General features: G+C 41.6%; 1 protein-coding gene across 1 annotated transcript in view; it reads left to right on the top strand.

Moving 5' to 3' along the window:
* Positions 1-12551, top strand: part of sdccag8 (SHH signaling and ciliogenesis regulator sdccag8) — a gene marked incomplete at its 3' end in the record, with an annotated part of 50427 nt that extends 37876 nt beyond the window's left edge. The window contains 2 exon segments of the mRNA XM_035663486.1: positions 9436-9562; positions 9836-12551. Coding sequence (XP_035519379.1) covers positions 9436-9562; positions 9836-9874 — 166 coding nt within the window.
* Between the last annotated feature and the right edge of the window lie 1232 nt (positions 12552-13783).

The raw sequence follows: 13783 nt of genomic DNA, 5'->3' as shown, positions 1-13783 counted from the left end.
ACGCACAAACACACAGACACACACATACACACACACACACACACACAGACGCACAGATTTGCAGCTCAGATGTCAGGCTGTAGCCAGAGGCTTGCAAGCTGGAGCGTTAACTGTGCAAAGCGTCACATCTCAAGCCCCAGTCAGTGACACTCGCTAACACTACTTCATAAAACTACAACTAGAAAACTAGTGCAGAAACACCTGCCCCTTCTTTAGAAAATGTTAAAAGTAACAACAGCAGAAACACTTTAATGCCGGGAATGCAAACACTCAAATACAAGACTTAAAAAGAGTCAGCGGGCCTGACGGCAGCAAACACTTTGACATTGAATAGCTGATATGAGAGCTTGCAGCAGCACTGAAACCTCTGTTAATGCAGCGATGAAATGAAAGCAGAGACGGCTTCCATCGTTGTTTTAAAAGCTATGAATATATTTCTGACATCTCTCTTGAACACTTTCCAAATCGGTTTTACTGGAACTCTTCGCCAAGGACATTTTATTTTACACTTTTTTAGTCTTGTGTGAGTTCAGGTTGAACTTGTCAACCTTCTTCACACTGATGTCTCTATATTATACCACTACATATACACGATACCAACAAACTGTAAACATATAAACTAACAGTGGGACAATCAGCTTGTAATGTAGCTTATAATGAGCATCTTTATATTATTACACCATAGTCCTTTTTTAGATTTTTAGATGTTGTATCTATCCCCCAGGGAACAGTTGGCTTCATGTCAGATCTTATTTTCAAAGATACATTATAATTCTTATCATTGACTTTTAAAATGATTGTGCATTTGTACATTCACAGCAATAATGCAACTTTGTCAACACAAGCACATATGATGTTTACTGTGATCAATTACCAAACTGACAGAAAGTGTTTAAAATTACCGCAAGTTGAATTTTTAATTAAACAATTTAAAGCGTAGCAGCACTTTGGAAAATGCAGCTGTAATTTAAAGGACATGAGATTTGTAGTAAATGGGTGAAAACATCATTAAACACTGTTATGAGCTTTTAAAGATTTATATTCTAAAAAAAGATTTATGATTTCTTACAAAACAAAATTGTTATTAAAATACCTTCAATCACAACAATTAGTAGCACTTTCATACATTGAATCTATGAGTAAATCAGTAAAGATTTATTTATCCCGTTTACTGTGAAGCAATTTTTAAAACAAAAAATTCACATTAAATTAAATTAAAATGATTCACATTAAAATCATTTAGCATCAAATATTAAACAGACGTAACAAACACAAGAACAACAGAAAACTACATATCAGTCAAGAGAAGTGAAGGAATTGAAGTGAGCCATGAAAAATCAAAATTTAGATGTCATTTATTTTGAATTTAAGGGCAAAAACTGCCAGCAGTCGGTCTCCCTTCTTTTATTTTAAGCTGAGCTCCAGGAACATTTAGTAGACGCTGGTTAACAGACCTGAGAGACTTTAAGTTACTGAAGATCCTGAGTAAATCAGAAATCTTCACTGTGAGGTCCAGTTTTATATTCTATAGATTGCGTTGTTTATCTGTATGTTAGAGGTTTCACACACAGCTCTCTGTTACGGAAAAGCTCAGCGCAGACTCACTTCAAACATGACAGAACTGTTGCAGAAGAGCTGCAGTGTTTCTGTGTCTGTCGGACAATACTAATAACATCTAAGACCCCCCCCCCCCTTCTCAGCACTGCTGGTTCTCATACAATCTGCATCTCAGATAGATTTTAAAACTGATTTATCAGTTGAGTGATTGATTATTTCCATTATTCGTGTTTGCCTACTGCGATGTAGCACTGGGAGGTCATTCAGCCCCACTTCAGTTAGCCTACATTTGTCTTAACACCAGAATATATTTGCATGAATTGAATCATTTATTAGATAAAAATGTAGAATCCTGCTACCTGTTTTTCCACCCGAGCACCTCCAGATAAAAAAAAACATTTGTTAAAGTGGTTCTGATTTAATTCTTAATCTGCTCACATCATATTGATTTTGTTGTGTTTTACTGGATTTGTATACCCTTAAAGCAGCAATTAGCGTGAATGACAGTTCAATGTTTGACTTTTTTTCCCTTTAAGTTCTACATCATAGGAAAAGAAATCTCAATGAAAACATATTAAAAAATACACAAAATAAACAGGATTTTATCTTGTGCTTTAAAAGTGATAAATAAGTTAAATGTACACTGTAAGCACACTCATTTAGTATGTATATATAATATCTGTATACCTGTGTATTCAGACATTTAGACGCTCATATCATGTGTGTTGTATCTAGCTGCGAAGGAAGAGTTACAGAAAGGTCCAGAGTAAGCAGAAACAGTGACTTAGGGTCCTTCTCAAACACGAAGCTGGCATGTTAAATTGCCAGTACGCATTTGAAATGTTTGGAAATACCAGGTATCAGTAAATCTAGAGACAAGAATACAAAAGAAAATCAGATAGCAGTGAGGGAACACGTGTCTGTCTCATCCTGATCAAAACACACAGTGTCACCAATCGTGTCCCCATGTCAAATGTGCATGTTAGCAAGAGCAACAACTGGCATGACAGGTTGGTGGAGGGGAGAGGGGCATGGCCTTCAGGCGCACACACACATTCTTGAGTGTAGTTGTGTGCTAGCCAAGATTTAGCTAGAGCGCTGGGGTGTGAGGGTGGTGATGGTGGGCCTGGGATTGGGCGAAATATGGTTTTGTGTATATGTGTGTGTGTGTGTGGCAGCTGCAGCCTTCATGCCCCTGGCAGTGTTGTTGTAACCAGGCAAGCCAAGGCCGTCTGCCTGCATTCTTCACCCCCTAGGCCCCCTGCCTGCTACACACACTCTCACTCACACACACACTCACACGCACGCAAAGACATTCAGTCAAATGTTGTTTAATGAAATGTTTTCATTGTCTTTTAGGGTTCGAGTTGACTTTTACACTTATTTTCCTGTTTGTGCGAGTGTGTTTAGATGTGTTTTTAGATGTGTGTGTGTGTTGTCCCTCTTCTTGCAGATCATTCATCACATTCATCTTCACACTTCTCTTTATTTTATCCAAAAATAGAGAAAAAATCCTCCATAAGTAATCATATTATGGTATATAATGTCCTTCAGTATGATCCACGCTGAGTGGTTATTTTTGTCATTTTGATAATGTATGCACTGTCCAATAAATATTTTCTTTAGGTGACACGCTCCGATAGCTGATTTGTTTAGAAATAAAAACATAAAAAAAACCCGTGCACACACTCATATGGGGCTGTTGGATGACAGACATGAACGCCGCTTCCAGATCTTCTTTTTTTCTATTACCGTCTCTCCGTTCCTCTAACATGACGTTAGCACTTTCCCTTTGGACCGTGCCTTTAGGACATATGCTCCCACCTGTAAATAAATATGCAAACACAGACAAACACACACACACAACAGAGTTTAGACACTAGCTGTGGGCTACGACTGATGTATACCACAGAGAGGTAACTGCGTCTGCGTGTGTGTTGTAATTAATCTCCTTAGTAGCAGCAGTCAATAGAGAGTGCGGCGGTTCGAGGTGCAGATTGTAAGCAGAGTTTGATTATCGGGCTGTCAGGGGAAATTACTGCAAACTGCCTCCCAGCTAAACTTGCTTTTATTATGTCTGCTGCAGAGCAAAACACACACTTACAACCACGACCGCTTTAGAAGCTATTACAGGTATTTTTAATTTTTGGAGGATGAATGATTTCGGTGTAGGTGTTTGCAGTATGTGTGTGTGTGTGTCAGTAAACCGTGGGATCCAGCAGGTGGTGTCCTTTCACCAGGTCAGTGGGGAGGCTCTCCTTCTCCAAGCATCCCCCCCCACCCCACCCCTCCCATCAGCCGTCAGCCCGTCAGCCAGGCAGCAGCAGCGGCGGGAAGGTGGCGCTGGAGCCTTTGGCCTCTTTGTTTCTCCGCCCCACCTCCACTCCGTCCTGCACCTTCCTCGCCACCGCAAACTGTCAGCCTCATTTTTCACCACTGCAGATCCTCTTCACCTAAACATCCATTTATCTGTCTCACCATCAGTCCATCCATGAGTCTATCCAAGCTTCTTCCTTCCTTCCCTCAACGGTTCCAGCAGCGGGCAGAGGCGAGCCAGCCTGCAGTGTGTGTGTGTGTGTGGGTTAGTGTAGGGCAGTGCCCGAGCATTAAGCCGTATTAAGCCCTAATTAATGAGTTGCCAGTCGATAGAGGCCAGTTATTGGATTTGCATGGCTCTTGAGCTGCTGAAGGAGCGCTGCCTTAAATCACACAAAGCACACATTCATATACACCCACCCCCCCTCTGAGGCAGGGTATGCAAGGTGAGACAAGGGGTGGATTAGAGAGAGAGAGAGAGAGAGTGTGTGTGTGTTGTGTAAGAAGGCCAGAGGTTGGCTGCTCTCTGGCCAGACAAACTGAGTGTGTGTGTGCGTGCGAGTTAAAGCTTTACTTACTGCATTACATAAACCTTCAGCTTACAACCTGCAGCCGCTTCAAACATCTCAGGCCACGACCCGACCGACTGATTTACTGGCTTCCTGTTCAGCTCGCTTACCGTCAGACTGCTGTGTGTGTGTGTGTGTGTGAGGGCCTGCTGGCATTTTGCAGCAGTTGGTGCCATTTCTCCTAAATAATTGTATTTTGGATATTTTACTGCATAGTGCCTCAGTGTCTCTCTGGAAAACCTGTGTAGCTGATAAAAACACCATGAAGATTAGTTTGCTCTCAGATGTGACACACAAATCACAATCGTATTTTTTAAGGTGCACTGTATCAATTTTACGCATCAGAATCAGTGAACGACTCCGCCTGGGAAGACAGTTGGATTGTGCTTTTTCTGAGTCTGAGAAAATAACTCAGAGGATGTCAAACTGGGGGATGTGGAGTTTGAAAGAGGTGGATGTTTACCATGCAGTGAAACTCTATTGAAGGACTCCATTAAATTGCATTATTGGAAACTGATCAGCCTTTATGGAAGTGCCACATTAACTTGCTGGAAGATGCCCTTTAAATTACACCAGTTTCTTAAATTACATACTTCATTTCAATCGAAATGTTGGCAATTAAAGGGTCGGTTCAGCCAAATTACAAAAAAAAAAAATTTCTCACTTACCTCTAGTGAAATGTAGTAATTTGGTTAAATTGGCTCTGGTTTTGAGAAATCTGCTGAGATGTGAGTTCTGTGGATTATACGGATCAACAGGGATGCACGCCGTTTCTGGAAAGAGATGCTGCTGGGGATTTATTTTTATTTTTTGTAGTGTAAATTTTAAATGTTGTAATCACTGCAAATCAAATACCATTCAACCCCTCAACTGAGGCAGAAAACCTTGAGACAGATTTCTGTCAAATTAAACCTAAACTATCTGTATGGCTAGATCCTTCTAGAGGTGATTGAGGAAACAATTTGGAGGGTGAACTGATCCTTTGGGGTGATTTAAGTCCTTATAATGTCTCAGATAAATAACTTCACATGCTCTGAATCAATAAGTGAATAAATCCTCTCTACGTCTACCAGCAGAACAAGTGCAAAACTCTTCCTGGCAAACACCGTTCATACATATCCTGCTTTACAAACCTGGAGTGGATCTCTGGCCGTCAGTCATCACCACAGACTCTCTTAAACACACAGCTGTATATTCTCCTGTTTGGTGCGTCTACCAAGATCAGAGGTTGTGATTGGATCAGCATTGGCATTTTCTCAGCATGATTCAGATTAGTTTGGTGGTGTGGAGTTAAAGGCCTTCGGTCGACACATTCTCAACACTTCCCTCATCAAACATTTACAGCTTCAGAACAACAGGCTCTGTTTCTGACCTTTAGGTTCCTTGCTGTGTGTGTGTGTGTGTGTGTGTAGCTGACATCTCCTGCACTTTGCGTGTGGCACATTGATTGTGTCTGTATTTTGTGTCTTCGCTCACCACAGCGGGGATCTTTCTGTGTGTGTGTGTGTGTGTTACTGTGTGACGTGGCGGTGGCCTGCTGTGTCTTGCTGTGTGACGGCGTAGGAGGGAGAGTGGGAGGAGGAGGAGAAGGGGTGGCTAGTCAGGACAGCTTGGCAGTCGGCTGTAGGAACACCAGGCGGGGAGGGGAGTCATCGCCCGCGGCCTCCAGGACTGGACGCAGCCTCCAGGTCTGAGATAAACCGCTCAGCGGGCCTTTGGTCGGGATGGAGGAGAGGAGGGCGGCTGGAGGAGGGCAGGTTATTGCTGGGTGTAAGCAGGGAGGGCTGATGGTGAAAGTTGATGATGATGGTGGAGTAGGAGGAGGGGAGGTTCTGATGAAGAGGGACAGGCAGGAGTGGGATTAAAACCCTGCGGTGGAAAACCAGAAAGCGCAGGGCAGAGTGAGGACAATGTGGGGGGGAGAGCAGGGAGCAGATTGTGGAGGAGAGTTGGGATGTTCGCCTCCCCCGTCTGTCACACACAGGCAGCCCTGCCACTGCCAACATGACCAGCAGGGCAGGGGCATCTGTCTCACCCCCCCTCACCGCCCCCAGCTACTTCTCTCTGCCCCGAGCCACGACTCTCTTCATCCTCCTCTTCTCTCTTCTTCTGTATCACACGCATCATTCCTGCCTCACTGTTCGCCTTCTGAAGCTGAAACAGTGACGGACACAGTGAAAGAGGATTTCTCTCAGTACACAGTGCTGTGGTTTTCAAAGGACTTCAGCTTGTGGTATTTTATATTTTATACGAGCATAAGAGTGATGTTTCTACGGTGGCCCAGAGGTGTCGAACGACGTGCAGAAGCCACAACACAGAAGCGAGGCAGTGGTAACAGTGGTTCTCAACCTGGACCTGGAGGAGGGATATGGGGGCGCTGGTTTAGAACAGAACCACTGCTTCACGTCCAGCTTTTGCATTCATGTTGTGGCTTTTTGCAGTTCGGTTGAAACCACTGTTTCATTTTAAGTCGTTTGAGGCCTAAAGAGGTCAAACTCTGGGAAATTTCACCCGAAAAAAGTAAAAATTTTAGAAAAGGCTTGTTCCGAACTATTTCTATTGATCATCTCACTACTTCGCAGACTTCTATTGTGACTCCTTGAGTAAGTAAGTAAAAGTACTCCCACTCAAAACGAGGCTGATATATGTGACATTATTTCGTTGGTAATACTGCTGCATTAATGTGGACGCAGAATTTCATTGTCTTAGCTGGTTGAGGTAAAGCTAGTTTCTGTACTTCAGATATAATTAGGTAGTTTAGTCAAGTGGAGAGAGAGAGAAAGAGAAATATGGATAAATATGGATGGCTGGTTGAGTATGCAAATGTAGATACCAGTGCTGAGAATTTCCCTGTGTCTCATTATCAGGAGGTGTGTGTGTGTGAATGAGTTCACCGCTGCACTAGAGGAGGGGATGACTGACTGAATAGATGAATGGATGAAATAATGGGCTGCTGGTGGGAAATCTCTTAACACACATTCCACCTCCTCCCCCAAACACAGTCAACACACACACACTATTCATACACTTACCCCCAAACCCCAGCTGGAAAACACCACCTCCCATCACACACACACACACACACACCCCCAGTGTGCAGTGAAAGAGTTCACTGTCTGCAGAAGCGCCTGTGTCAGAGGGGACGCACTAATTGGGACGTTCCAGTAATGATCAACACTTTGCTTCGTACACGCCACTTTCTCACCAGACTGCTAACCTGCTAGCACATGAAGACAATATGGGGACATAATGTCACAGAGCAGCGACAGTACAGGCTTCAAAGTAACAGTCAACATGTTTTCTGCTCATCTTTACTGAGCCTATCAGGAACAAATATATCTCCTTAGCTTTGTCCCAGTTGCTGTAGCTCTAACCATTGTTGGAGCTTGTAGTATGTTCACACTATGAAAATACAGTTCACTTAACGAATATAATACTGTAGCATGATGTGGTGAAGTACATATACTCAGGTACTGTAGTTAACTACTTGCATTTTATGCTCCACTACATGTCAGAGAGAAATATTGTACTTTTTACTAAATTTATCTGGCAGCTATAGTTACTTTTTAAATGTAAAGATTTTACATTAAAAACACACACACACACACCTGTCTACCTGGGGCCCTGTGATGTTTTCTTGTAAACAAACAAGTCACTCTACATTCAGGGTTACTCACATTGTATCTCTGAGCTGAAAGCAAATGTGTTGAATTAATTTCCTTCCTACCCATAAAATATTTGCCACGTTTTTAAACGTTTTAAATCCTGTATTGTTTTCATTAATGTTTACGAGCTTGTTGTCTTCTCCCCAGCCTTTGTTTGCACATTGCTGCAGTTCTTGGCGTATTTACTACCTGACTGTTGGCAGGCTGTTAATGAGGTCACCTGCGTGTGAACAGATAAACAAAACCGTGATCGTAGAGGTCAGAAACCCAACAAGGAAATTCATCTAAAGAACTGTTCAAGGTCCAAAGAGGGACATTTATCCAATACTTCTCATAAAAATAAAGATTCTAGAAAAACTTCCTGTCCAACCCCATTAATCATCTCACAACCCCCCCAGATTTATCTTGTGAACTACAACCTGACTGTATACAAGGTAATTAAAACTACCTACAACAGTTACATGCTAGGACTTGTAGATTGTTTTCGGCGCGTTTATCAGCCACCGTAGTTTCTCCTTCAAGGGGACGGTGAAGCGAGGGAGTTCTGATCTGCAACCACACCGCCAGATCCCACTAAGTCCTACACACTGGTCCTTTAAGTCAGAGAAAATGAATTCAATACACTTCTCTATTATTTGAATTATACAATTATATTGTTTTAGATGGTGTAACATTTCTCTGTTAAAATGTTTTGATGACGGTCACTAAAAAAACATCTGTCACATCTGGTCGATGTCTGATCAAGAGCTGCAACAATTTTAGTCAATCGCCAGAAAATTAACAACTATTTTGATAATATTTGATAATTTTAGACAATTTCTGAGAAAAATGCAAAACATTTTCTGATTCTTAAATGTTTTCTTTCTCATACAAAAGAGTAAACTGAGTAACTTTGGACTGTTGGTCTGACAAAAAAAGACATTTGAAGACATCACCTCGGATTTCTTATATATGTATATTATATTATACAATCTTTCACTATCAGGTGACATTTTAAAAACAGAACAATTCATGGAGTTGTTGAGATTAGTTAGTTGCAGCCCTAATTGGATCCATTTATTAGGGTCAGTGCTGTCCGATATCGATTGAGCACATCACGATTATTCAGCTCCTCTCTGCACTCTAATTATAAAAGGAACCCTGCTGTCACATTCATGTAAACACTGTTGATTACTTGATCAACACAAAGTCCAGTGATATTAAAAGCTTTCTGTGGATCCAGCTCTCTTTCAATATTTACAACATTTGGTTTTATATCAGCCAGGAGGGTACGTTCCTCTCACACAGTTTCAGTCAATATTGTGTGTGTATGTGTGTGTGTTTTGCAGACTGCAGCAGTTGGACCGTCACTGTCAGAGCAGCGCCCAGCAGGTGTGTGAGCTGCTGGCCAAACAGAACCAGCTGATGCAGGAAAGAAACACACTCACCGAGGAGATGCAGACCCTACACATAGAGGTACACACACACACACACAGCAGAGTGTGTGACTCACTGTTACTAACTGAATTTTTGATGGTGTCTTTTCTCTCTAGGTGCACGTTATAGTTGTCATTTACTGAAATAAATCAGTAAGACGTTTGTCCCTTCATGACTAATGATTCTGTCTGGTTCTGGATTTAAAAACATGTATTCTGCTCTGATTCATCACCAGAGAGATTGTGTGTGTGTGTCAGACGTTCAGACACTGGTTTTAGTGAATGCTGTGTGTGTGTGTTTGTGTCTTTCTAGCTCCCGAACGCCAGACGAGTCGATGCTCTGTCCACATGAGTCTGTCCTGCCTGTTTCCTCCTCTGGTCTGTTTGGATTCAGAGTTATCTCCTGTCGACGAAAACACATCAAACTGTTATTTATGCTTTTTTACCCAAAGTGCAGGGAATCAGGTGTCCTCCTGTTTTGTTATCAGGTTTCCAGCCTATATTTTACATTTGGCAATAGACTGTTACTGCAATATATTAAGTGGTTAGAGGTACTTTTTTACACATTTAATAAGCAAAATCACTGGTGCACTAATATGAGCTTTTGGAATTCCCTAAATCATAATTTTAATACAAATTTTCTACATTTTCTTTTTTTCCCCTTTTCTTTTATTCGAAATAAATAAAACGTTTTACATTTTGTATGGGAAAAAGTCTAAACTCATTTCTTTTTTAGCCACAAAGGAAACAAGTCGACACCATTGCAGCAGATTGACATAGTGCTTTATTGAAGCTGTCTGTAAGAAGGAAAATAATGTGCATCCCTATCATATACATTTTATGTGTAAAAATACTAAGGATGTACAGTGTAAAAAACAGCTTCATGTTGATGGTAATTTGTTGTTTTCACATCCTCGCGGCCTCACTGGCCAGCAGGACTGTATCCTAACAGCATGAGGGACAGAAAAGGCTGTTTGATCGATCTGCTGAGTTTTCCCAACACTGTCTCAGAGTCAACATCCTCTCTGCTCCACTGACATGTTGTAGAGCAGAGCTGACTTCAGTGCTACAGTGCTTCAGGGAAACGTGGCCCACTCTGCGAACAGCTGGCAGCTGTCCAGAAATGTCTCACACAACTGTAAAGCTACAGTAGATGAACATGGACATGAAATTAAAACTCAGTTACACTTTGTAATATTTGTACATGTTTGCCGTTTTTTGTTTGCTGTTTATAAATAAATGCATCTCATGCTTGTTCATGTTAATAATCATGATGATAGACTAGTACCAGAGAGAGGGGAGGGAGGGGGAATGCTATCGCAGACATGAGGTCAAATACTTTCAGAAATCCTTCCAAACACTGGAGCCGTTTACTTGTTATCTGCATTAAACGCCGGGCTGAGGGCGGCTTGTGATTTCTGGCTGACGCCGTCCGTTCATTAACAACGGGTGAGATCAATACAGAGCAGCTGAGGTCTTTGAAAGGATTTTACATATTCAAATACTATTGGAGTCAGATCTGATGTGTGATAGATGTACAGTAGAAACAGCAGCAGCTTTAAGAGTGAACGCTGTCAGTGCAGCGTCAGATATCTCACATACTGTCGATTCACACCAGTCTAGGGCTCCGGTAAAGCTGTGAGGAGGCTTAAACTGAGCTTCAGCACCCCGTTTAAGAACCTCTGTTTGGTGAAACTATTGAGACAAAAGTTACGGACATGTCCCCTCGACTGATTCATAGTCTTTAAGGGAAAACCCACGTTGATGAAGAGGATAACTTAGCTCCACCTTCTCCACTTGCAGTATTTTTTTTATGATCTCTGACCTTTTAGCATCAGCTTCTGGCATTGTTGCTGCCAGTAAGTGAACTTGAATCTGTAGAACAAGTTGTTGAACAAGGAGAGTTGGAGGCTCACCGGGGTGAAAACTTTTCAAAACGAGAGTAGGAGGAGTCAGTGGAGTAGCAACGATTGCTCAGTGGGTTTTTCCAAACATTTTAGTTTCTGAAGACTGACCAATTCACTGACATCCACTGAGCTCCACAGCCCGCTCTGCAGTGGCAGCGCTGACTCGTCTCTGGCATGTGGGACACAATCACCCGGGTCTTGCCAACTCTAGAGAGCAACATCAAAGCTATCGGTCGTATGTGGAGGGGAGATGTGCTTTTAAAATCCTCAGTTTCTTAAAAACATTAGAGAAAGAAAAAAAAAAAGCTAAAAATCTTCCTTTAAAGCAGGGCTGAATCAGATTCCTCTGAATCATATAAAAAGTGATGGATGTGAAAGTGCTGTGGCCAAAGCTACAAAGCGGTATTTTATGAACTCTGGTTTCTAATGATTTTGGCGGTAAGCGTGCACATACAGCTAGAACTCCTCAGTCACTCGCAGACCTGGGTCAAATCAAAGCTGAAATCCTTCCAAATACTTGGGAGCGTTTGCTTGAGCCTGTCGAGGGTGCCAGCTGGGTGGGATTCGCCTGCTTCAGCTGTGCCAGACAGGCTCAATCGATCACAGAGAAGTATTTTTCATAAGAGTTCAGAGTGCCACTTTGACTCGGGACTGGTAGTGCGGAACGAGGAGGACTACAGCATGCAGGCCAGCGCCATCCTTTTATACTTTCTGCCATAAAGCGCCTTTGCTAGCTAATAGCAATTTAATGGATGTGCAAGAGTAAAGCATATGGACTTAAGAGCAGCGGAAAAACAGGTAATGTGTCGTATAAGAGATATCTGTAAAGAAAAGAAAAAAAAAAAAGGAGGCATTTATTTTTAGAACAAAGTCTGAAGACTTAAACTGCAGAGTGAAACACGACTACACCCCCTTACTGCTAAACTCCAAAACAAAATGACATCAAATAAATTAAATAGAAAAGAAATTCAAGTTATCCATCAATGATAATAATAAAAACATTCAAATAAATATATTGGAATACAATTCCCTATGCCTAATAAGAGCACATCCCCTGGTACTCTCTTTTTAATCCGTCATTCAGATATTGAAGGGGAAGTCTTCCACGTTTCCTTTTTTTTTGTTTTGTTTTTTAAATGTAGTTGAGATTTCAAATGTTTAAAAATATATTTCCTCACGTCTGTTAATTTTTTTTTTTGACTCTGAAATGCTGGACGTTGAAGTTTTTGACTCATTCTGAGCTAAACCATAAGGCTTACTGGCGTTTGAAGACAGAGAAATAGAGGGGATTTTAACTCTTGTTGGTCAGACTGGAAGACATGACGACGCAAACAAACAAAGTCCAGACCGGAGAAATGGCAGCACACGTTAAAGACAGAATGGTTTAGTGGTCGGGGCCCGAGTCTGATCATCCCCCCTCTTATAATAGAGGTAATGTTAGCGGGCAAGAAAGCTCTTTCTCATTTAAAATCCACAAAACTGACAGGAAAACACTGACTGACCTAAAAAATAAAAAAAAATCATTATTAACAACATTATTAATCCTCTCTTTCGACTTTCTCCTCGACTCCGTCTCGACACACTTACAGTAAACAGCAGCACTTACAGCTCGGCACTGAGTCTTTTCCATCCTTACCGCGTTACATTCTGACTTCTGTACTTGTTTTCTTTCTGCTCAACTTCCACTTGGTCTTTCTCCCTGAACTCTGTCTCAGCCTTCAGCAGCACACACCTGTAGTGAGATTCAATGCGGGGGACATTTGTGTCAATAACAACGGTGAGATGAGCCGTTGCAGTAAACACCTGTGGGATGATGTGGAGAACGCTGAGGAAGAAAAGGTGGGTTTCTATCATCGCCCCTCTTCTTGAAGCTCACAGTAAACTATCGTCTGTCTTTAACGCGTCGTGTCACATCTCGGCTGTCACATTTTGGTCACAAAACAACACAAAAAACATCATTAAAATAAACAATGGAGCAGGAAGGCTATCTGCTTTCCCTCCTACATTCTTCAGCCATTTTTGTTTCTTGAGGTGCCTTTTTTTCTCCTCTCAGCCCTAAGAAATATTTTTTCTAGAATAATGTAATAATAATAGAAAAAGTTAAATATAAAACCGATGAGTAGAACAATAAATAGAACATATATATATATTATAGCCATTGCTGTGATTGGTGTAAACCCATAACTGTTGATGCGTACCTCCTCACAGACCATAATGTCTTTCTTTAAAAATCCTTCATAAGAATCTCACAGGAAACAGGAAATCAGCTGTTACCTCACTCATCAATACGTCATAAATGATCACATTATAAATATTTCATATCGCATCATTCTTGGATCTCTCTCTCTCTCTCT

The sequence above is a fragment of the Morone saxatilis genome, unplaced genomic scaffold (assembly GCF_004916995.1).
Source record: "Morone saxatilis isolate NCDOM2014 unplaced genomic scaffold, NCSU_SB_2.0 Contig19, whole genome shotgun sequence".
In the NCBI taxonomy this organism is placed as follows: Eukaryota; Metazoa; Chordata; class Actinopteri; family Moronidae; genus Morone; species Morone saxatilis.
Note: the sequence above shows the minus strand (reverse complement) of the source record. Positions and strands in the feature narration are given on the sequence as shown.